Source organism: Vipera ursinii, assembly GCF_947247035.1.
Source record: "Vipera ursinii genome assembly, chromosome: Z".
Taxonomy (NCBI): Eukaryota; Metazoa; Chordata; class Lepidosauria; order Squamata; family Viperidae; genus Vipera; species Vipera ursinii.
In genome coordinates this window covers 27849544-27872352 of record NC_139517.1, presented here as the reverse complement: position 1 = coordinate 27872352, position 22809 = coordinate 27849544, and the positions used below count along the sequence as shown (strand labels likewise).

At 42.2% G+C, this 22809-nt stretch overlaps 1 protein-coding gene across 1 annotated transcript; it reads left to right on the top strand.

Moving 5' to 3' along the window:
* Positions 1 to 4223: 4223 nt before the first annotated feature.
* SNRNP70 (small nuclear ribonucleoprotein U1 subunit 70) lies at positions 4224 to 21911 on the top strand. The gene is made up of 10 exons (XM_083378491.1): positions 4224 to 4416; positions 5700 to 5856; positions 6019 to 6081; positions 6270 to 6324; positions 6501 to 6565; positions 7089 to 7151; positions 11375 to 11456; positions 17391 to 17492; positions 20307 to 20394; positions 21033 to 21911. The coding sequence occupies exons 2-10, from the start codon at positions 5710 to 5712 to the stop codon at positions 21679 to 21681; spliced, it is 1314 nt and encodes a 437-aa protein (XP_083234617.1). The 5' UTR covers positions 4224 to 4416; positions 5700 to 5709; the 3' UTR covers positions 21682 to 21911.
* Positions 21912 to 22809: the final 898 nt, after the last annotated feature.

The window sequence follows — 22809 nt, the reverse complement described above, 5'->3', positions numbered from 1 at the left end:
TAAAGGATCATTAGGGCAGAGAACTGGTTGTTAAATTATTTGAATCCCATCACTGACCTACCTTTGAGGGAACTATAAAGTTTAATTTGCGTTATTCCCTGGTTTCAAATGAGGACTACTTGTATACTTTCTGAATCCTATCTATGCTTTCTAACTAACTGCTATAATGGAAGGAAAGCTTATCTGCTGACTTTGCTTCTTTATGCAACTTGTGAAATATTTTGATTTGTTAAGTCATATCAACTGTGAAACCTATGCTCTAGTTCATGCTCATTTCCAAGTTTCTTTACATTATGCTCTTGAATGGGATTCCTAGTTACATAAAATCTCAATGTGTGTTGGACTCACAACTGTGATTTGCACACACTTTCAATTCTTAACATTCTATGTTTAAAGTGGCATGTATAGTTATCAGAGGATTGTGTTCTTACTTGGCAATTTATGAAGTATCTTTTACCTGGTTTATGACCCAAGACAGTATTTAACTTGTATAAGGGATTTTTAAGAGATAGTATCTTGGTATTATTTTTATAATTTCCAAGGAAAGCAGATCTTTCATATCCTCATTAGACTCTGAAAAGCAATTACTGCTACAAGTGTGATTGTCCCATCTTTTCCTGCTAATTGACCAATAGTGCCACCCAGTGCTTTTTTTTCTAAAACAAAAGGTGCCGGAACTCAAAGGTGCTGTAACTGGGAGCGATGCCGGTGTCTTGCTACAGTGTCGCCACCCATCCTTTGCACCCCCGCCCCTGTGGCTCGGAGCCACATGCCGCGGGGATTCCCCTCCTCACAGCCGCCACGGGGATTCCCCTCCCCGCAGTTGCCATGCCGCAGCCCATGCTGAGCCCCCACCCGGAGCTGCTACGAACCCTAACTCAGAGCTGTGTTCCTTGTGGCAGTGGTCTCTGGTGCCAAACAGTCTCTTTCCAACCAAATCCAGAAATTTTTTTAACAAACATTGGAATTCTCAAGGCCATGTTTGGTATTTCCCAGCAATCTGTAACTGGAAGGAAAAAGCAATCCCTGCTACGTTACTGATCCCAGAGAAGCATTTGCATGTATGCAAGTATCCTTAGGATGCCATAGTTATGGATGACAAATATTGGTTGCAAAGTTGGCATTTCTGGATGTAATACAGATATTTTGGACTTATTTTTGTTTCTTTGTATATTTGATATTTTTAAAAAGGCATATGCTACTGACTACGCTTATGCACATATGTAACATCTTTTGCCAGGATACATGACCACTGCTTGTCCAGAATGTGAAAAGTGAAAGATTGTGACTAAACAAAAGTTTAATGTACAGATAATAACACCAGAAATTATTTTAGCCTTTTTAATAAATGTTGTTATTGATGTTAAGCTCACCATGGAAAACATCATATATTGTTATGTATATACTAGGTTAATTATTTAAAGACTGAAGTGCAACATAACTAGATTCTAAATAATATATTTTTCAAAACACACAACAGTCCAAACAGTAAAAGTAAAGTCCAAATTAAGAATATTTCATTCTTAAGAATTGTTTAATTTAAAGTGGTTTAGTTGTAATAGAGTATGTACAAAAAATACTATTTTTTTTCTAGCATCAGCTAAATTAGACATATTACATTGAGAAAAATGTTTCTCATTTCTTTCCTGTGACCTTTATTGATTTCATTGCCGAGATGTTAACATAGGAAATAGATTATTTTGTTATCTAATTTTACTTTCCAAAAGACAGAAGCAGATGAAAAATGTGATTCTTTCCTGTTGGCTTTTTTGAATTAGCTGTTTTAGATTCTAAAAGTTTAGTTCCTAAAGAAGTAACCTTGTAAATATTTAATGTCCTCCTCTAGTGCAGGGTAGGCAACCTTGGCTCTTTTATTACTCAAGGACTTCAACTCCCAGAATTCCTGAGCCAACATGGCTCAGCTTGGAAACCTCTCTCTTTCCCCTCAGCATGGCTGGCTCAGGATTTCTGGGAGTTGAAGTCCATGAGTCATAAAAAAAGAGGCAAGATTGCCTACTCCTAAAGCCAATAGAGGGAGCTTTTTTTGTGTGTGCAAAAAAAAAGGTGCCGGAACGCTGTTCTGAGCGTTCTATGAGAAAAAAAGCTCTGGTGCCACCTATTGCCAGGCAATTCACTTTAAAAAACCCTTTTCTAATATATATATGGTTTTGTTTATACATCACATTTAGAAACAGTCAATCTCCCTCACAGAGTGACTCTGGGCCTTATACAAGTAAAAACATAAAAGCTATACATTTATTTGGAGACAATTAAGAATAGAATAAATTCTATGGGCCTCAAATAAGGCAGCAGAGCCAAGTCTTCAGATATTTCTGAAAGGCCAGGAAAGTGGGGGCCAGCTCTGTACACTCTTTCTTCTTTTCAATTTTGTGATAACAAGAAGTGATAACATAGGTTTATAAATAGAACTCCAAATGTCTCACCATAAAATTCTATCGAGTGAGTTATTGTCAAAATACAAACCTGAATGGACATTTTTCAAGATTACTCTGTCAGTAGTTGTTTTCATGGTGATGTCTATTTCACCTGATGCACACTCTTCCATATCTCCTTTGATATTTTTTTTCTAAATGGAATGTATAATTGATGTATTTAGAAACTGATCTTTTATACCCACTTCTTTATAGAACACAGCATTTACAGAGTTCTGAATATTTGGGAAAATTTTTCAATGATAACTATCCCACGCTTATAAAAAGGGTATGTGAAAGCATATTATATAGGTCAGGGTGTCAAACTGCTGGTCCATGGGCCAGATGCATCATGCAGAAGCTGCGCCCACCCCAGCTCTGGCAAGGGGGAAAAAGGTCATGATATGTCACATGACGCAGAGAGTTTGACACCCCTGATATAGGTAGTCCTTGACTTACCACAATTGAGCCCAAAATTTCTCTTTTTAAACAAGACAGTTGTGAAGTTTGCCCCATTTTATAACCTTTTTTTGTCACAGTTAAGCAAATCACTGCAGTTTTAAGTAAATTATGGTATTTTAAACAAATCTGACTTCCGCCATTGACTTTTCTTGTCGGAAGCCAACTGAGGTGATTACAAATGGTGATCGCATGACCTTGGGACAATGTAACTCTCATAAGTTCAAGCCAGTCACCATCTGCCTGAATTCTGATCACTTGACCGTGGGGATGCTGGTGCAGTTGTGTTAAAACTGATCATAAGTCACTTTTTCAGTGCCACTGTAACTTCAAATGATCACTAAATAAACAGTTGTAAGTCAAGGACTACCTGTATTACTGGTATTACATTCTAAAATAACAAACTTGGTCTTCCCAAAGACACGTCTACACTCAGCATATTTTTTCCTAACCAGTTAAGTACCAGCTTTTAATGTTCCTCACCCCACCTTTCATACGCAAAGAGACTGAAAAACATTTTGCTATACTGTATAATACTGTCTTGACACTACTAGTCCCTACTTCCTCATACTATAGTATTCGGATGGGGAAATGGCAGATATTTGCCCCTCTCCCTGCTCCCTCAAATCCTGTTATTCAAGAAAAAAACTGATTTGGTTTCTTCCTTGAACAAAGGTAACCAATGCTGCCACTAACAATAACCGTAACTGAGCTCTCCCCGTATAAGCCACTTAATTCAGTTAAATCACTTAATTCACACAAAACTAGGGAAGTCAGGAATAATGCTATTCCAGACTCTTCCACAAGGGAGCAAAGAATAAGCCAACAACCGGTATACGTGTTCGTGAATACATCACTGCAAAAACTGGCCAGCCTTTACACCTGAACCTTGACGTGGAGCAATCCAAGGCAACCTTCCGTAACTGGCTGGGAATCCGGGATCCAAAACGTCGGGTCAGAGGAGGCTTTCCATTCCTTTATTATTTCTTATTACAGAAATACTATCGCAGATTCATACTTCCATAGCATTTTAGTTAGCACTGTTAATAAGGTAATTTAGCAATTTAGCTTTCCTCTTGGAACAGCGTACCTTTTTTTTGTAAAAACCCCATTAATAATCAGTAAAAGGGGTTTTATTGATTTGGTTGCAACAAATCAAACCTCGGAAAAGTCACACAGGATTTCCCGTTGCCATCACTGAATCAGTGCCCAATTCTGACAGCTCGGATCAATCTTTATCACCAGTGACTAGCGTATCAGCTTACATCTATAGACCAATATAGCGTACTGAGAAAAATCACTTTATCCCGCATCGCCCAATTAAAAAAAGAAAAGAAAACCTTGCGCGGATTGATCAGGTGACGGCAACGAATCAAAAACCGACGCGTAAGGATTCAAGGGTGGTGATGGGGTTAGGTCCAAGCATGCGCAGAGTGTGCGCCCAGTAGGCCAAGCCTGGGGCGGCGGGAGGCGCCGAACAGCGGACGCAGATCGTCGAGGGTCACGACGGCTAGCGAGACCCAAAGTACGTCCGGGAAGCGCATGCATAGTATTGTTTCGTGAGAATCGGGATGCGGCCGTGTTCTGGCTCATTCATGCGGAATGGATAATGCTTGGGAATAATAAGGCCGTGGAGGGGGGGGCGGTTGTTGCTGAGGGTAGTGATTTTGCGCAACGTCTCCTGGGGAGCGGGGGAAGGCCTGCTACAGAAGAGCGGCAGAGGGAGTGAGACGAGTTTGAGGCTGTGGGGTAAAGGGGCGGGTGGGGGGGAGGGAAGAGAGAGAAGACTTTGCGCGCGCAGGTTAAAGCAAGAGAGGTCCAAGGGGCTGCTGGGATAACAGCCGCAGCAGCCGCAACAATCAGCAGCACGCGCTGCTGAGTTCCAAAGCTCCTCGCTCACGCTACCCTCTTGCAGCAGGAGATGTCGTGGGTTTGACATCCACACACCTCACCCCACCCCCACCCCGGTTATCGCTACTGGTCTATCGCGAGCGAGAAAGGAGGGTTCAGCAGAGACGAGTTAGCCCATGACGTGGAACCAGAGTTTGAATACTGAGGTGGCATAGTGGCTTGTACCAATTACGATTGTAGGAGGGAAGCCCACTTTTTAAAAATCTGTCCAACTGCACTGTAGAGGAAGGACAGTCTGATTTGCACCATCCTTCTGGGATCTCTTTCATAAGAGAGATGAATAGTATATAGTATATACTATAGCGTATACTAAACCGTATAGTATATATTGGTGGAGCAGTGGGCTAATGCCTCCTTAAGTAACACCAGCTGCCTGCAATTAGTGCAGGTTCACATCCCACCAGGCTCAAGGTTGACTCAGCCTTCCATCCTTCCCAGGTAGGTAAAATGAGGACCCAGATTGTTGGGGGCAATTAAGCTGACTTTGTAATAATGCCGCTTGGGGTGTGTGTGAAAGCCCTAATAAGCCCTAACAAGCAGGCATATACATAGAATGAAGGCTACTGCTAAGCTTGTAAGCCGCCCTGAGTCTTCGGAGAAGGGTGGGATATAAATGGAATTAAAATAAATAAATATGCTGGAGAACTGAAGAAAAGCAGTTTTTGCCATTTTGAAAAACAACTTTCAGGACACCATCTACTGTGATAGTGACAACAAAGTTCAAACTGGAGATATCTCTCAAAATATGTCAACTAAGTTGATGGTTTTTACCCTGTTGCAGACAGATGTTTTTATATATAAAAAATCTGGAGGGGCTTGGCTTTCATGTTGATCCATAGATTAGTTACTGTCATTCTTTTTTCAGATTTCCTTAATTTTTTTCTTCTTACATGACAGCTGTTTCAAGATGACACAGTTCCTGCCCCCAAACTTGTTAGCACTATTTGCGCCCCGTGATCCTATACCTTATTTGCCGCCTTTGGAAAAATTGCCCCATGAAAAACATCATAATCAGCCATACAGTGGTATTGCTCCCTACATCCGTGAGTTTGAGGTAAGTCCAGTAATATTAATCTTGACTATCTTTGGCTTGTTACTTACTTGACTATTGGCTAGATGCTTGTGGAATTAGAAAGGCTGCTGTAGCAATTACTTCCTCAACATCTTGTCTTTTAATTAAATATTCAGAGTTATTACAAAAGAACGTCTCTTTTAGGACCCACGTGATGCTCCCCCACCTACTCGTGCAGAGACACGGGAGGAACGGATGGAACGGAAGGTATGTATAGCACAAAGTTAAATGTGAAGTACATCAATATTTGCTTGGATACAGGGTCTGAAAATAGAATTAAGTAGAAGGATGTTGAACAGGTAACCCTTGAAGGATTCATACAATTGTCTTTCATGAGGATACACTGAAAAACAAGATAAGCATTCCTTATGTTTCCTTGGTCCCTTTCATTGCAGAGGCGAGAGAAGATTGAACGCCGACAGCAGGAGGTTGAAACTGAATTGAAGATGTGTAAGTGAGGCACAGTAGAAAGCTGTGAAAAAGAATAACTACTATTTATTATCAACTTAAAGCTAATAGTAGCCCCTTTAATTAAAGATGAGGCCTGGGACTTGTGGAAAAAAGGGCAAATAGAAGTATATTTTTCTCATTTCTCCCCTAATTTGATTCATTATCTTTTCATTTAGGGGATCCACATAACGATCCCAATGCTCAAGGAGATGCCTTCAAGACACTTTTTGTGGCCAGAGTTGTGAGTTATTTCTTTTCCTTTCTATCAGTGCTTGTATTAAAATGCATACAAACAACTTGCTGCTTGCACTCTTGGTGATTTGTGGAGCTCCAGATGCTATTACTCCCAGTACCATGCAATCTAGTGGATAGCTTGCTGGGAATTGGGGACTGGTCAGTTGTTTTGTCACTATTTGGAAACCAGTGCAGCTGAGATTGGTCAAGCATAGGTAAGCTTAATAAGATAAGCTTATCTTATAAGCTTAATTCCATCCCCAAATTTGTCAACTTTCCAAGAAAAAAATTTGGTGGCAGTGATGGGGGAAGTAATTTCTGGGGTGAAGAGGGGCTTTTTTCTATTCCACTTGCTAGAAAATATAATGCTGAGGTTTGTCCTACATTCAGTTTATTATATAAAATGACAATGTTGTTCACAAGGGCTATTGAGGTGCCAGATGATTTAGTTAGCTTCTTTAATAATCCTAGAGAGAGGTATCTTTGGTTTTCCATAAGTTTTATCTCTGCTCTTCCTACTTATTTTCCAGAATTACGATACAACAGAGTCCAAATTGAGGCGAGAGTTTGAAGTCTATGGACCCATCAAAAGAGTGAGTAGTTTAGATCAGTGTTCTGGAAGACACATATCTTCACAAAGGAAGGAGGGGTACCCTAACCTGAGCATCTTTTGTACTCATAGTCTATTCTAGGTTAAGATAATATCATTTAACATTCCTGCTTTTGGTCTGTAAGGAAAGGAAAAAAAATTTTAATATGGTAGTTTGCACATAAAAATATACTTAAGGAATTTCAGAAGAGATATAAAGTAAGATGATGCAGTATCGTTTTAAGTCCTTATCTCAATCTAAAATTTGCAAAGGCAATACCAACTGAAGTTTTATAGTTGCAATCATAGTGACTAATCAGACAACATAAAACTCAGGAAAGGGAGACAACCATATATCATAAGGAATCTTCCTATGGACATGCTTAGCCAGATAAATCAGAATAATAAGAACAATAATAATAAAAATAAAAACAAGAACAGCATAAAAGAGGATGCTGCTCTTTTTCCATTTGATTGTTAATCTCTTAAGTGATGGGATTCTTCAAAGTGGTATATTTGGAATTCAAATGGAGATTAATAGAAGATGTCAGATGGATGTAAAAACTGCAGGTTGGATGGATTTTTTTTTTAAATTGCATGGCTGAGAGGCAAAATTAAGTTCTTAGCTAAGTTTTTTGTGGGGTTAGGGAGGGGGGAGGGAGGAGACTATGGTTGCACGGGAAAGGCACACCTTCCAGCCACCATAACGCATGCCAGGCCCACGGCCGTTCGCGACGGCGTACAACGAGGGCCAGTCGCCGATAACACCCAGTGGCGTACTGACGAACGTCCCATCCCTAGGATGGTGGGGAATGGCAGAAGGTGCACAGACAGAGGGCCGTATCGTCACCGGGAGTGTCATCTCCGCTCTGTAGAGGCGGTGAGACGCTCCGACCCTCTGTTCTCCCCCGGAGGACCCGGGAGCAAAGGTGCGCACCCTCCCATGCTGAGGCTGGTCTACCTGAATGCAAGGTCCGCAGCCAACAAAGCTCACCTCATTCGTGACCTATTGGAGAGTGAGCATGCGGACCTGGCCTGCATCACGGAAACCTGGCTGGGCCCAGAGGGGGGTGTTCCTCTGGTTGACCTCTGCCCGCCAGGTTTCCAGGTACTGCACCAGCCCCGGGCTCATGGGAGGGGCGGGGGAGTGGCAGTTATCATCAGGGAATCCCTTAGCCCGCGAGAGACCACCGTCCCTCAGATGGTCGGGTGTGAGTCTCTCCTACTGAGATTCGGCCCAGGGGCGCAGCTGGGTCTGCTGCTGTCGTACCTACCACCTAATCGTGCAGCGGCGGCCCTACCCGAGCTACTCGATGTCCTCTCAGGGTTGGTGGTTGAATTCCCAAGACTCATGGTCTTGGGCGACTTTAATCTACCGTCCCTGGGAGGATCGTCCGAACTGGCTCGGGAGTTCATGGCTTCCATGACGGCCATGGACCTGTTGCAAATAATTTCTGGGCCGACTCATGAGAGAGGCCACAACCCAGACTTGGTGTTCTTGTCTGGACGGTGGCGTGATGATGTCGGTGGGGGTGCCACAACTGTTACGCCCCTGTCATGGACCGATCACCACCTCCTGCGGCTAGACTTCCCCCTTGCCACCCCCCACCGTGGGTGCACGGTGCCAGTCAGATGGTACCGCCCTAGGCGCCTAATGGACCCTGATAAGTTCCAGGCAGCGCTTAGGGACTCGCATGCACCCCCTGCTCACAGCTCGGCGGAAGCCTTAGTGGAAGCCTGGGAAAAGGCAGCCACGGAGGCTCTGGACCGAGTTGTACCCTTGCGGCCTCTGACCCGGCGCAGATCCCAGCGAGCCCCATGGTTCACCGAGGAGCTCCGGGAGATGAAGCGTCGGAGACGGGGCCTAGAGAGCCGTTGGAGGTCCAGTCGATCCGAATCCGACCGATTGCGACTAAGAATCCTCACCAGGTCTTATCTCGCTGCGATAAGGGTGGCAAAATCCAACTACTTTTCCACCCTCATCGCGTCCGCAGATAATCGCCCAGCTGCCTTGTTCAGGGTGACTCGCTCCCTATTAAACCAAGAGGTGAGGGAGGAACCCTTGCAGGGTCGAGCCGAGGAATTTGGTCAATATCTGCTGGATAAAATCGCTCGGATTCGAACTGGTCTGGACTCCAACTGGGCTGAGATGGAAGAACAAGACATGGACAGTCTTGTCGACGTCATCTGGGAAGAATTTGATCCTGTAACTCCTAAGGAAGTGGACAGGATTATGAGAAGGTTAAGCTCCTCCACATGCTTACTGGACCCGTGCCCTTCCTGGCTGGCCTATGCAGCTCGAGAGGCGACACGAGGCTGGTTCCTAGCGGTCATCTCTGCTTCTCTGAGTGAGGGTCACTTCCCCACCGCCTTGAAGGAGGCGGTGGTGAGACCTCTCCTCAAGAAGCCCACCTTGGACCCATCCTCTTTGAATAACTTTCGTCCAGTCTCCAATCTTCGCTTCCTTGCGAAGGTTGTTGAGAGCGTGGTGGCGCACCAACTTCCTCAGATCCTGGATGAAGCGGTTTATCTAGACCCGTACCAATCGGGTTTCAGGCCGGGCTACAGCACGGAGACGGCATTGGTCGCTCTGATGAATGATCTCTGGAGAGCCCGGGACAGGGGCCATTCCTCTGTCCTAGTCTTATTAGACCTCTCGGCGGCTTTCGATACCATCGACCATGGTATCTTGCTGCGACGCCTCAGGGGACTGGGAGTGGGAGGCACGGTTCTGCGTTGGTTCTCCTCCTTTCTCCAGGGTCGCTCGCAGTCGGTGCTGACAGGGGGACAGAGGTCGACCCCGAGGCCTCTCGCTTGCGGAGTCCCTCAGGGGTCGGTCCTCTCGCCTCTCCTGTTCAACATCTACATGAAACCGCTGGGTGAGATCATTCGCAGTTTTGGAGTAGGGTACCATCAGTATGCTGATGACACCCAGCTTTTTATCTCAACTCCAAACAATATCAGTGATGCCCTAGACGTGATGTCCCGCTGCCTGAAAGCGGTCCGGGAATGGATGGGGAGAAACAGGCTTCAACTGAACCCGGACAAGACTGAATGGCTGTACGTACCGGGAAGCCAGGAGATTCAGAACGTCCCACTGCTTAACATTGGGGACAAGTTACTTCCCCCTGTTGATAGGGCCCGCAACCTGGGTGTCCTCCTAGACTCGCAGCTCTCCCTGGAAGACCACATTGGAGCTGTGACCAAGGGGGCCTTCTCCCGGGTTCGACTAATTCGCCAACTGCGGCCTTATCTGGACCTGGATTCCTTACGTACAGTCACCCATGCCCTTGTGACATCTCGCCTAGACTATTGTAACGCTCTCTACATGGGGCTGCCCTTGAGATCCACTCGGAAGCTTCAACTGGTGCAAAGTGCGGCGGCACGGACACTCTTGGGAGCCTCCCGATACTCCCATATCACACCTCTCCTCCGTGCGCTGCACTGGCTTCCGGCTGCCTTCCGTGTGAAGTTCAAGGTGCTAACGATGACTTACAAAGCCCTACATGGCATGGGTCCGGACTACCTTCGGGAGCACCTTCTGCCGATGTCAGCACCCCACCGTCCTGTGCGCTCCCACAGAGAGGGCCTCCTCAGGGTGCCACCGCTCAAGGAATGTCGGCTGGTGGCCCCCAGGGGGAGGGCATTCTCAGTGGGTGCGCCAGCCCTCTGGAACACCTTACCAACAGAAATCCGGATGGCCCCTGACCTCCGTACCTTCCGTCGCGACTTAAAAACTTTCCTGTTTCAGCAGGCTGGCCTGGCATGATAGCGTTAATTGGGGTCCCAGTTTGTGTTCATTAGTGTTTCTTATTATCTTTTTTGTTCAATCTGTATACCTTCCTTCCTCTGTACACCGCCCCGAGTCCCTCGGGAGAAGGGCGGTTTATAAAAACTAATAAATAAATAAATAAATAAATAAATAAAATGGTTGTAAAATGTGTATACAAACAAATACAAAATTTGAAAAAAGACATCTAAACTACTTGATTTTCCTCTTTTAATATCATCTTCAGACCCTTAAAAAACACCTCGTAGCACTTTGCTGTTACAGAACCCTGCAAAACATCAAAATGTAAATAACGGATGTATAACAAGTACCCCTTATGTTGGTATAATTTTCAGTGAACCAGTTGAAGCCCAATATGACCTTCAAGTTAAAGGAAATAAGACTGCTGTATATGGGCTACATTGAGCTTATGTGTCCGCTTAATTATTCCTTTCTAGATCTACATGGTATACAATAAGCATTCCGGCAAGCCACGTGGCTACGCCTTCATTGAATATGAGCATGAACGTGACATGCACTGTAAGTCCTTTTATGGGATGATTTTAACCTTTTCTATATGCATATTTTAAACTAAATTATTATAAAAGCATGTGTTTTTTAAAAGATCCTTAATATTTTAAGCCCTTAAGTTATTTGAGGGCCTGGGTTTTCCCCCCAACAGGTAAGTACAGAGTGGGGGAGCCTAGTTTGGTTTGGCGAGCACCCAAGTTCCGTTAATGTCGTTCAGATAGTTTTTCAAGGGATCTTCATGATCAGATCCACAAAGTAGTCTAAAATGAAAGAAGGAAGGAAGTTTTAATCCCCTTCTCAACAGATTTCATAATTCTTGGATGATACTGTATTGGGTCTCTCTTATTGTAGGTAAGATGTTTCTCTTGGGAGCATTCCTTTCATTCTTTTATCTAGTTTTGGAAAATCAAATTAACGTAGCTAGGGTGCCGCAAATTTGATGTGTGCTAAAGTAACAGGCAACAGTTCCTCTCCTTATCTCCTAAATTCCTATGTTTTGGGATGGATCCCTGTAAACTAAGGGTGGGCAGCTAGTCATGCCAACCTCTTTGGAGCAGTCTAGAGTTACTGCTTGCATTATGGGTCCCCTGCATTCTGAACTGTTGCCCATTCTTTTATGTTTTTTTAAAAATTTTAAAGAGGGAGAATGAATGCTATGAAGAAGTTCTTCTTCTGAAGCAAATGTAACTTTGACCTGAAGTTGTGTTTTGAAAAGATGCTTTTGTTGAGAGGCTGTTGTGAGCGGGTTGTATTAATTCTGTGTTCTTATTGTCACTGCAGCCACCTTTCTGATGGCTATTGCCACTGCTGGCTTGCAGCTGATCCTTATGCTTCCCCTTTACAACATCTCATTGTATGGTTGGTATAAGGGTTTGTATAATTGGTAAGAACCTCAGTACCCAACACACTTCTATACACAAGCCAGGTCAAAGGCAGATGCTAGATAATATGGTTTAGATGGGGGTGGAGGGAAGGAAGGAATCTATTTCTCTTTTGGATTCTGTACAACTCTCTTGCTGTGTAGAAGGAGAAAAAGAAATAGGTTCCTCATGGTCTAATGTATATTTTTCAGCCTGGATTAAAAGAGGGAGGGAGCAACAGGCCAGCCATTTCTAGTATAGCTCAAATATCCTGAGTGAATCCTCCTTCCTTAAGTCACACATGTACCATTTTATAGTCTTTATAATCTATGGACTGAGGAGAGAAATAGGCAGAATCTGTTTCGAAGGAATCAAAATGCTTTTTTTTGTGGCATATGAAACTGAGTTACATATATATTTCATATTGCCTAATCCAAAATAAATATTTCCTCTTAATCACAAATTCTAATTGGTTTGTGTCTATATTAAACTATGTAAATCCAAATGTATGGCAAAGTTCTAATGTAAGGACCACAAAATAAACAGAGTTCCTATCTGACTGGCTACACAAAGACAAAACTATAATGTTGCTAATTGCTCCAAAGTATGTGAAAGTAGTATTGTAATTTAACATGATTAATTAATTACCTCATCATTCAAAGTCATTAAGGATATATGTCCCTAGAAAGAAATAGCACCATTTGCGCAATTTCTATAGTGCTTTCTTGGGTTAACATACAATAGTGCTTTCTTGGATTGTACTACTTGCACAAAACAAAAATCTTTCACTGTCATTTTAAAAACAAGGCAAAACTATAGAGTTTGTGCATCTTGCTGCTAATTTTGTTCTTATAGTAACTTAAATGGAAGTTGGCAGCCATCTATGAGTATTTATTTGTACTCTGTTTGATACCTCACTTCAGTGAACATGTTCCTAGAATACGTTCTTGAATTTAAATGTTAAAGTTACATTTAAATCATCAAAACATTCTTTACAGTTGGTAGATTATTTGCATATGAGATACTAGAAAGTCTAGTTGCATGTTTCATCCCTTGGATTCCGTACTTAGGAAAATCATTACCTCTGTGTAGAATAATGCAGATATTTTAGTTAGTGCAGATACAGCCTATTTTTGGTTAAACTTGAGATAGACAAACTGATCAGCTAATAATGTGTTTCTTAGGAGGGAGTGCATATTTTTGCATGTGTCCTGAACTTTCAGTTGATTTGAAGCAACACAGGATATTTGAGCTCTGCTTTTAGCTAGTAGATTAATGGGCAGTTGTAGTTTTAGTCTAACTTGGGGCACAAAGCTAAGTAAGTGGATTTTTTTTAGCTACCCCTGGTATGGCTTGCCAAGGCCATAATGAACCTTTAAGAGGGACATGGTTGGGATGTCTGTCTCAACAGAGATTCTAACTCATTGTTCCCTTAAATAAGGGTTTTGACATGAAAGCAGGCAACTATACTACTGTTGCTGGGTTCCTGGATAATGGTAGAGAGGGCATTTCAGACACAACACACATTTCTTGCTGTTTTTTCTTGTATCTTTTTTTCTGTCTGGCTTCTTTAGCTTAGCTCTTTCAATTGTGTAGCATTCAGAGCTTTTCATTCTGCCTGAAGGAGGCTACAGCTAGGAATGTTAAGAAAGCTCATAGCTAACATTCAGGACTTATTTTGCCTCCCTGAATTTGTAGTTGTAAAGATTTTAAAATGTAGGAATTAAATGGGGCCATTATCAGCTTACCTTTTCCAAGTCAAAACTGTATCTAGAAATGCTTTTCCCAGCCTTAAGTTTTCTGGACAATTTTTATTATTCCCAGAGTATTCTCTTTGGGAATGATTCTAATTCTTATTGTTGGGAACTATTTGGAAAAACTGACCAAAGCAAGGACAAGACAAAATGGTGAACTCTAAAGACTGACAAACATTCTTCATTTTAGTTTTGTATTAGGATACTGTTGAGTTGTTAAGATAACTAAACAGTACAAACAATTTCCATGAAAATTAGTTGCTGGCCCCTGAATCCAGAGAATAATTATAAGTTTTATCCTTGAGTTCCACACTAGCAAAAAAAACAAAAAACCCACAGCTATTCTGTGATTTTAAGTTGAGCTGTAAATCATTTAATCTGATCAGTTTACATTGGTCCTTTGAGGAACTATCTAAAAACTTAAGTCCTCATGGAACCTTTCAGTTCTATATTTTTCCTTATTCAGACCAGATAACCAGCTGTGCTAATTCTGAAAAATATGTGAATTGTCGTGTAACAATCCCTAAAAAAACTTGTACTTCTTGCATATTTATTTGTTTTCATTAAATATGCCTTCCAATAAAATACCTGAAAGAAGTGTAAATCAAATGTTTCTTCCCTTGTTATTTCTCCCCCTTGATACTTACATATAAACATATTGAAATTGGAAGAATTACAAGAATTTCTTTTTTGAGGATGGGATTTCTGTGTTAAAAATGAATGTTTCATCTCATCTTTTGGAAGTCAGGTGGCCAACCTCTTAGATAAGGCAGTAATTTGAGGCTCCAATTTGGCATTCAGAAGCTTAGAGTTGTAAATTTACTGCCATTAGTAAAATATAAGGGCTTTGAAAATAACTTTTCAGGCCTAATTGTGTATAAATCAGAGAATAGGTTTTGATTAGTTGCCCCCTTCATTCCACATTCTTAATATCCCATCAGAAGTCTTTGAAGCTCTGGAAAAATCAGAGGTTTTTTATGATAGGCCTGTTCTGCTTTATGTAAAATGTTCTAGAAGGTAAGATTCAGTACAGAGGGTGGTTTCAGGTAAGCATGCTGCAATTCATCTTTCCTCGGATTGACTTCTTCATTGGAAAAGGCCCAGCTTCATCTCCTTTCTACAATAAAATGGTGGTGGATTAGTGACTCTGGTCTACTGGCTACCTTATCTGGAGAGGAGCCATGGATTTAACTTTATTTGTAACAGATGATGGTGTGTCATCGTTTCCAACATCAAACTTGACTGACTGATTCTCAGCTTGATGAGCGTCTTCAAAATGCAGAATGACCTCTTAGTAATGTGAAACAGTTTGACAATGACAATTCAGTCAAGTCCCATGTTTCAAACTTCTCTCTCTCTTTTTTTTAATGGAGGTGGGAGGATGGCAGACTTTGGGGAAATGCATCTCTCATCAAAGCTTGTCTGAGTATACTAGACAAGATGAAAATGTTCTCAGTGGTAAAAAGTTAGAGTTAGTATTTATTTGCATAAAGGCTTTTGCCCAAAACTATTAGCTTTTCAATATTTTTCTGAAGTAATGTTTTTTTCTGACTGTAAGTCTGTACACTAGAATCCATTTCTTTGAGAATTGCCATCCCCAAGAGGAAATGGGGAAAAACATCTCTGCATTATTTCTATGTGCACACATCAGAGGAGAGAGATTCCCTAGTGTTTTGTTTGTCCCCATGAATTCATTTTCCTTCAATATTTTTAAAACATTATTATTTTAAAAAATTTGTGAGTTTTTAAGCCCAACCACAAATATTTCCCTTGCAATTTTGTACAAACCCTGTTTTCTTTCTAGTGTCAGACATTTTAGTTAAACTATTACATTTTAATAAATATCCCCCACCAAAAAAAAGTTAAAGAATCATGGTTATTTCTCAAGGCTACAAGTAGTTTGGTAGCCAAACATTATTGGTATTTATCTGAAGTTGAAAGCTTTTTTTTTCTCCTTAAAAAGAAATATTTCTGAATGCCTGGGTTGGATATTTTTTTTATCTAGCATTTAATTGTGTGGCCTTTTGTCACACTTAAAATTCACTGCCACGTATAAAAGGCTTCAGTAGGTTTGGAAGTGTAGGGTGAGACTCCCAAGGCTTGTGGGGATCCCTAAAGGATGACATGTGCTTAAGCTCTTAAAAGATTTTACCTAGTTTGGGGAAATGGATTGAGAATGGGGGAATTGGGCAGGGGCTGGCAGGGGTGGGGATCTGAGTGTCCGACTTCTGCTGCTGAGACAGGTAAGGCAGGGAAGGTCGGCTCAGCAGCTAAAATGCAAAACCCAAAATACCGCCCCAGCCGGGGGCGCCCGGGCAGGGGGGAGCTGCGCCTCGGGCCCCAGCGCTAGCAGCCCGATGCAGTGAGTTTGAGGAGTTAAAAGTTGCAATGGTTTTGTAAGTAGTTTCTCCAGGTAAATGCTTTTATTTCCTTATTACATATTAGTTGTACTCACCCTACCCTTCCTTTAGCAAGTTGCTTCAGAATATTTCCCTTCCCTAAAAAATACCCTAGAGATTTGCAACTGGGTGATAGTAACAAGGGTGGTATAGAAGGATAAAGTGGGTTGGATCTTTTAAGGGAGGGTACCAGCCAGTTCCTGTAGAGGATTCTCACTCTTAATTTTTTGGTGCATATTTTTTTTTCCAGTCAAACCTTCTACTACCTCTGTAACATAGAAAAAAAAATTCTGCTTCTCTTCACATCCGCTTTTCCTTAAGCTGTTTAGTTTAGCCACAGAAGCTCTCGCTATGAGTGAGGGATTTGGCCTAGGTTTTTTGGGACTGGCTGGTTGGGGATACTATGAAAAGTACAGTAGATCCTGGCCCACCCTAAAGTGAGCTGGAAAGACTGGATGAAGGAATTGTTTTTACCCAGACTTTTCCCCTCTGGGCAAATGATGAATATAATGTGAATGTCTTGACTGCTCAATAACTTTCTTTTCTTGCAGCAGCAGTAGAGGCTGGAGGGTGGTTGTATTATGGGATGGAACTGGGCTTGCTCCACAATCTGAAGGATTTATAGCTGATGTGGCTAGGTTACTCTTGAGATGTGCTCGCTGCTTCCGTTATTCTGCAGTAATGTAGATTTTGTTCCCAGCAAGCACTCTATTTAGGTTTCCTCCTAGAAACTTTAGACAAGATTTCCCACAGCAGGTGTGAAGCAATCCCTTATTCAAGGAATCATTGGGGCCATAGGAGTTGCCTCTGTGGATCCTTTTCATATGATTAATTTGGGGGGTGGGGTGGGCTTGTTTATGTGCACTGTAGATAATGGCAATTCCATTTGCCGTTCCCTTTCCCCTGGATATTCCTCCTAATCTATTGCAGCGGCATACAAGCACGCCGATGGAAAAAAAATTGATGGCAGGCGAGTGCTGGTGGATGTAGAGAGAGGACGGACGGTGAAGGGATGGCGCCCACGTAGACTTGGTAAGCATGTGGGAAAGCATTATATCACACTGTAATTGGTTCTTTTGCCATCTTTTTTAAAGTTCTGAATAATGTACTGGAGTACTATGTGCACTTTAGCCTCCCACATTAAGTTCACATTTACTAAAGGTGGAGCAAGTCTAGAAAAGTGGTAAATAAGGTTCAGTACAATGAAAGGCAAGGAAGTTAGTATTTTTTTCTAAAAAGAAAACTTGCATAGAATTATCAGCAGATTCAACCCAAATAAATGATGTGTTCTAAATAGGCTTTTGTTAAGCTAATTAACGTACTTTGTGATGCATTCAGACAACATTAAGCCATAATTTGAGCTGTGCTTTGTTGAATAAATTGTAATTCTCTTGCATTTACTTACCCCAAGCTATGAGTTGGCTGGCACTTCATACTAACTTCATACTAACCAAACTTCATTATGGCTTAGCATCAAATGTTAACCATTATTAAAATATTTTCCTCTTGATTCTCCTGTATTAAACAGGATTCCCTTTTCTTAAGTTTTTCTTTTACCAAGATGAATTATTTCTATTGTATATATAATTCAGATACTTTGAGTAGTTTAAATTTAAATTTCTGATAAGACTAAACTGAGTAAGGACTCCTGCATGAGAATATGTTTTCTACTAATTCTGTCAGCACTAGGCCACTCAGGTATGAATTAAATCATATCCCTGTTGAATATACAGTAGAGGTGACAAATAGATTTAAGGAATTAGATCTGATAGACAGAGTGCCTGAAGAAATATGGACAGAGGTTCGCGACATTGTACAAGAGGTAGCAACCAAAACCATCCCAAAGAAAAAGAAATGCAAGAAAGCAAAATGGCTGTCTGAGGAAGCTTTGCAAATAGCTGAGGAAAGGAGGGAAGCGAAAGGCAAGGGAGAAAAACATAGATATGCCCAATTGAATGCAGAATTCCAGAGAATAGCTAGAAGAGATAAGAATGCCTTCTTAAATGAACAGTGCAAAGAAATAGAAGAAAACAATAGAATAGGGAGGACCAGAGATCTTTTCAAGAAAATTGGAGAGATGAAGGGAACGTTTCATGCAAAAATGGGCATGATAAAGGACCAAAATGGCAGGGACCTAACAGAGGCAGAAGAGATTAAGAAGAGGTGGCAAAATTACACAGAAGAACTATACAAGAATGAGCTTAATGTCCCAGATAATCACAATGAGGTGGTCACTGACCTCGAGCCAGACATCCTAGAATGTGAGGTGAAGTGGGCCTTAGAAAAGCTGAGCAACAACAAAGCTAGTGGAGGTGACAGTATTCCAGCTGAGCTATTCAAAATCTTAAAAGACAGTGCAGTAAAAGTGCTACACTCAATTTGCCAGCAAATTTGGAAAACTCAACAGTGGCCACAGGATTGGAAAAGATCAGTTTACATTCCAATTCCAAAGAAAGGCAGTGCCAAAGAATGTTCAAACTATCGCACCATTGCACTCATTTCTCATGCTAGTAAAGTCATGCTTAAAATCCTACAAGCTAGACTTCAGCAGTATGTGGATCGAGAACTACCAGAAGTACAGGCAGGATTTCGAAGAGGCAGAGGAACTAGAGATCAAATTGCCAACATACGCTGGATCATGGAGAAAGCTAGGGAGTTCCAGAAAAACATCTACTTCTGCTTCATTGACTATGCTAAAGCCTTTGATTGTGTGGATCATAACAAACTGTGGCAAGTTCTTAAAGAGATGGGAGTACCAGACCATCTTATTTGTCTCTTGAGAAACCTATATGCGGGTCAAGAAGCAACAGTGAGAACTGGACACGGAACCACTGATTGGTTCAAAATTGGGAAAGGAGTCCGGCAAGGCTGTATACTGTCGCCCTGCCTATTTAACTTATATGCAGAGCACATCATGAGAAAGGCAGGGCTAGATGAATCAAAAGTTGGAATTAAGATTGCCGGAAGAAATATCAACAACCTAAGATACGCAGATGATACCACTCTAATGGCAGAAAGTGAAGAAGAACTAAAGAGCCTCTTGTTGCGGGTGAAGAAGGAGAGTGCAAAACTTGGGTTGAAACTTAACATTAAGAAAACCAAGATCATGGCATCTGGCCCTCTCAATTCTTGGCAAATAGATGGGGAAGAAATGGAGGTAGTGACAGATTTTATTTTCCTGGGCTCCAAGATCACTGCAGATGGGGACTGTAGCCAAGAAATTAAAAGACGCTTGCTCCTGGGGAGGAAAGCCATGGCAAATCTAGACAGCACACTAAAAAGCAGAGACATCACCCTGTCAACAAAAGTGCGTATAGTCAAGGCTATGGTCTTCCCAGTTGCAATGTATGGCAGTGAAAGTTGGACCATAAGAAAGGCTGAGCGCCAAAGAATTGAGGCCTTTGAACTATGGTGCTGGAGAAGACTCCTGCGAGTCCCTTGGACTGCAAGGCGATCAAACCGGTCAGTCCTAGAGGAGATCAATCCTGACTGCTCTTTAGAAGGCCAGATCCTGAAGCTAAAACTCAAATACTTTGGCCACCTAATGAGAAGGAAGGACTCACTGGAGAAGAGCCTAATGCTGGGAAAGATCGAGGGCAATAGAAGAAGGGGACGACAGAGAATGAGGTGGCTGGATGGAGTCACTGAAGCAGTAGGTGTGAGCTTAAATGGACTCCAGAAGATGGTAGAAGACAGGAAGGCCTGGAGGAATGTTGTCCATAGGGTCGCGATGGGTCGGACACGACTTCGCAGCTAACAACAACAACAATTCTGTCAGATTCCAAAGAGGGCAGATTCCAAAGAGAATACAACTGGAAACAACTTGTATTTTCTTTTCATTTGTAGGTGGCGGTCTCGGTGGTACTCGACGGGGAGGTGCTGATGTAAATATAAGACATTCAGGTCGAGATGACACTTCTCGGTATGATGAACGGTAAGTCAGAATGTATTGGGATAAAATAGGATGTTTTCTGCCATCATTCCCGATCTTAAGAGTGTTAACTGTGTTTCCTTGTGAAAACAACAGGGAAAAAAAGTGTTTGGTGTAGTGGTTAAGGTACCAGGTTAGAAAGCAGGAAATTGTGTTGTAGCCCCACCAAAGGCATGAAAGCTGGCTGAGTGACTTTGGGCCAGTCACTGTCTCAGGGTTGGGCCAATCCATCTTGTTAGGGTTGTTGTGTGGAAAATAGAAGGAAGGTATTAGGTATGTTCACCGCCTTTAGTTATTTATAAAAATAATAAAGGTAAGATAAAAAAATAACTGTTCTTTTTCAAAATTTTATGTGATTCTGGCTGCATCTTAAAGGATCCACAAAGCAGATAGAAAGAATCATCTGATATTTAAAATTTGAAGGTTCTTAATTGTAGCAGAAAGTCTTTGATTTGGTTATGTACAGATTGGATAGTATTTTTTTAAGGTTCTTAGCAACTTTGTGATTACATTTGAAGATCATAATGGAAGTTTTACTTTTTCTTAATGAAAAAACTAGATTGTATTGTTGATGCTGTGTGCTCAGACAGATAGTTTTTCATTCTAATTCTTTGATGTTTATTTTACCTTGGTTCTCTCAGGGATAGGGACCGTGAACGTGAACGTGATCGCCGAGACCGCAGCCGAGACCGGGACAAGGAGCGGGAACGCCGTCGCAGCCGATCCCGAGAACGCAGGAGGCGAACACGGAGCCGAGAGAAAGAGGAGCGGAAACGTAGCCGGGAACGAAGCAAGGATAAAGACCGGGAACGCAAGCGTCGGAGTCGTTCTAGAGACCGCAAGCGAGATCGGGACCGAGACAGAGAAAAGAAGGAGGAGTTGCCAGAAGTGGCAGAGGCCCAGCCTGATGAGGCTGCTCTTGGCGAGATAGGTGTAGATGGGGTAGAGGCAAAGCCTGAAGGGGGGGAAGAGAAAGGGAGAGAGAGGGAGAGGGATAGGGAGAGAGAGAGGGACCGCCGGCGTGGTCACCGTGACAAAGACAGAGACAGGGATCGTGATAGAGAGCGTCGTCGTGATAGGGATCGAGATAGAGATCGTGATCGTGAGCACAAGCGTGAGAGGGCTGAGCGGGGTGGAGAAAAACGGGAGGAGAGAGGGCAGGACAACGGGATGGGAGGGGCATTGGAGGAAACCAGTCAGGATATGTTCCTGGACCAAGAATCCGTACAGTCAGCTGATGGCTACTTATCTACTGAAAATGGATACATAATGGAGCCCCCACTGGAGTGATGAATGGAGACTCTTCCTTGTCCAGCCAGGTGAGGCTCTGCTTCCCAGGCTGCTAGCCAATGAGGCCCTGTCAACCAGTTGAGGTAACTGATTTCAACTGGTTTTGTTTAGAAGGGTAAGTGTTTCAGGTCTGTTTGTCCTATCCCATTTCTTCTTTAACATGTAACTTTCCACCGATTCCTTATGTATTTGGATATTTTTGTTTAAATGAGAATAAAGTGTTAAAATGGTTTCTTCTTCATGTGAAATGTATATGAGATTGGGATGATAGCAGAAGTGCTTTGCTGATTCTCGGCTACTAGTAATGAGAGATCTGCAGCTAGAGGTATTTAGTTTCATGCCAAACTGCTGCTGAAAATATATTGATAATCAGTGATTCAGGGTTTTGCTTGTGCTTTGGGAGAGAGGGCAGAGGGAGGCTGGAGCAGGAAGCAGCAAGTAGAAAGCATCAAAAAGTAATGAAAACATTCAGTTCTGGGAGCAAAAAGACCAAGTACTATAAATAGAGTTCAAGTCTGCTCTCTTATCAGTGGAGAATGTCTTTGTAGATTGAGGAAGAATGTAAGCAAACTTCAACAAGATGCACTGAGATCAGCCTGATTTATCTGCATTTGACTGATGTGGGAAATGACATAAAGGGAATATTTAGTTGGAATTACATTTATACATGGACAGAATTGATAATTTCAAGGTAAGCAATACAAGAGACGTTGCATCTCACAATATGAATGAATGCATTTTTAGAGCTTATTTTATCCAATTCTGCATTTTAAAACCTATTTTACCTTGCTCAATGTATACTTTGGAAAGGGATGCACAAGAAATTAGTATACTAAATATTTATTTTCAGTTACTGAGCATGGTTCACTATGCTTTTGGCATCTAAGATTTTGAGTAGTATCTATTTTCAACCACATGGTTGAAGTCCCAAAGCCTAAAAGTTTGTTTTTTTAATTATGAAGTGAAAGATTCTACAGCAGACATGTCAAACACAAGGCCCGGGGGGCCAGATCCGGCCCGCGAAGTGGTTTCATGCAGCCCGCAAAGCCATCCTAGAAACAGGGAACGGCCCTCACTGCCTTGGCCCTGGCCCAGAGACCCTCCTTCTACCAGAGACCCTCAGATCTG

Excerpts from the sequence above, each read along its gene's own strand:
- SNRNP70 (XM_083378491.1), top strand. The coding sequence starts at position 5,710 with ATGACACAGTTCCTGCCCCCAAACTTGTTAGCACTATTTGCGCCCCGT. Across the intron at positions 7,152-11,374 it reads TCTATGGACCCATCAAAAGA|ATCTACATGGTATACAATAA; the intron begins GTGAGTAGTTTA and ends ATTCCTTTCTAG. Across the intron at positions 17,493-20,306 it reads ATGGCGCCCACGTAGACTTG|GTGGCGGTCTCGGTGGTACT; the intron begins GTAAGCATGTGG and ends TTTCATTTGTAG.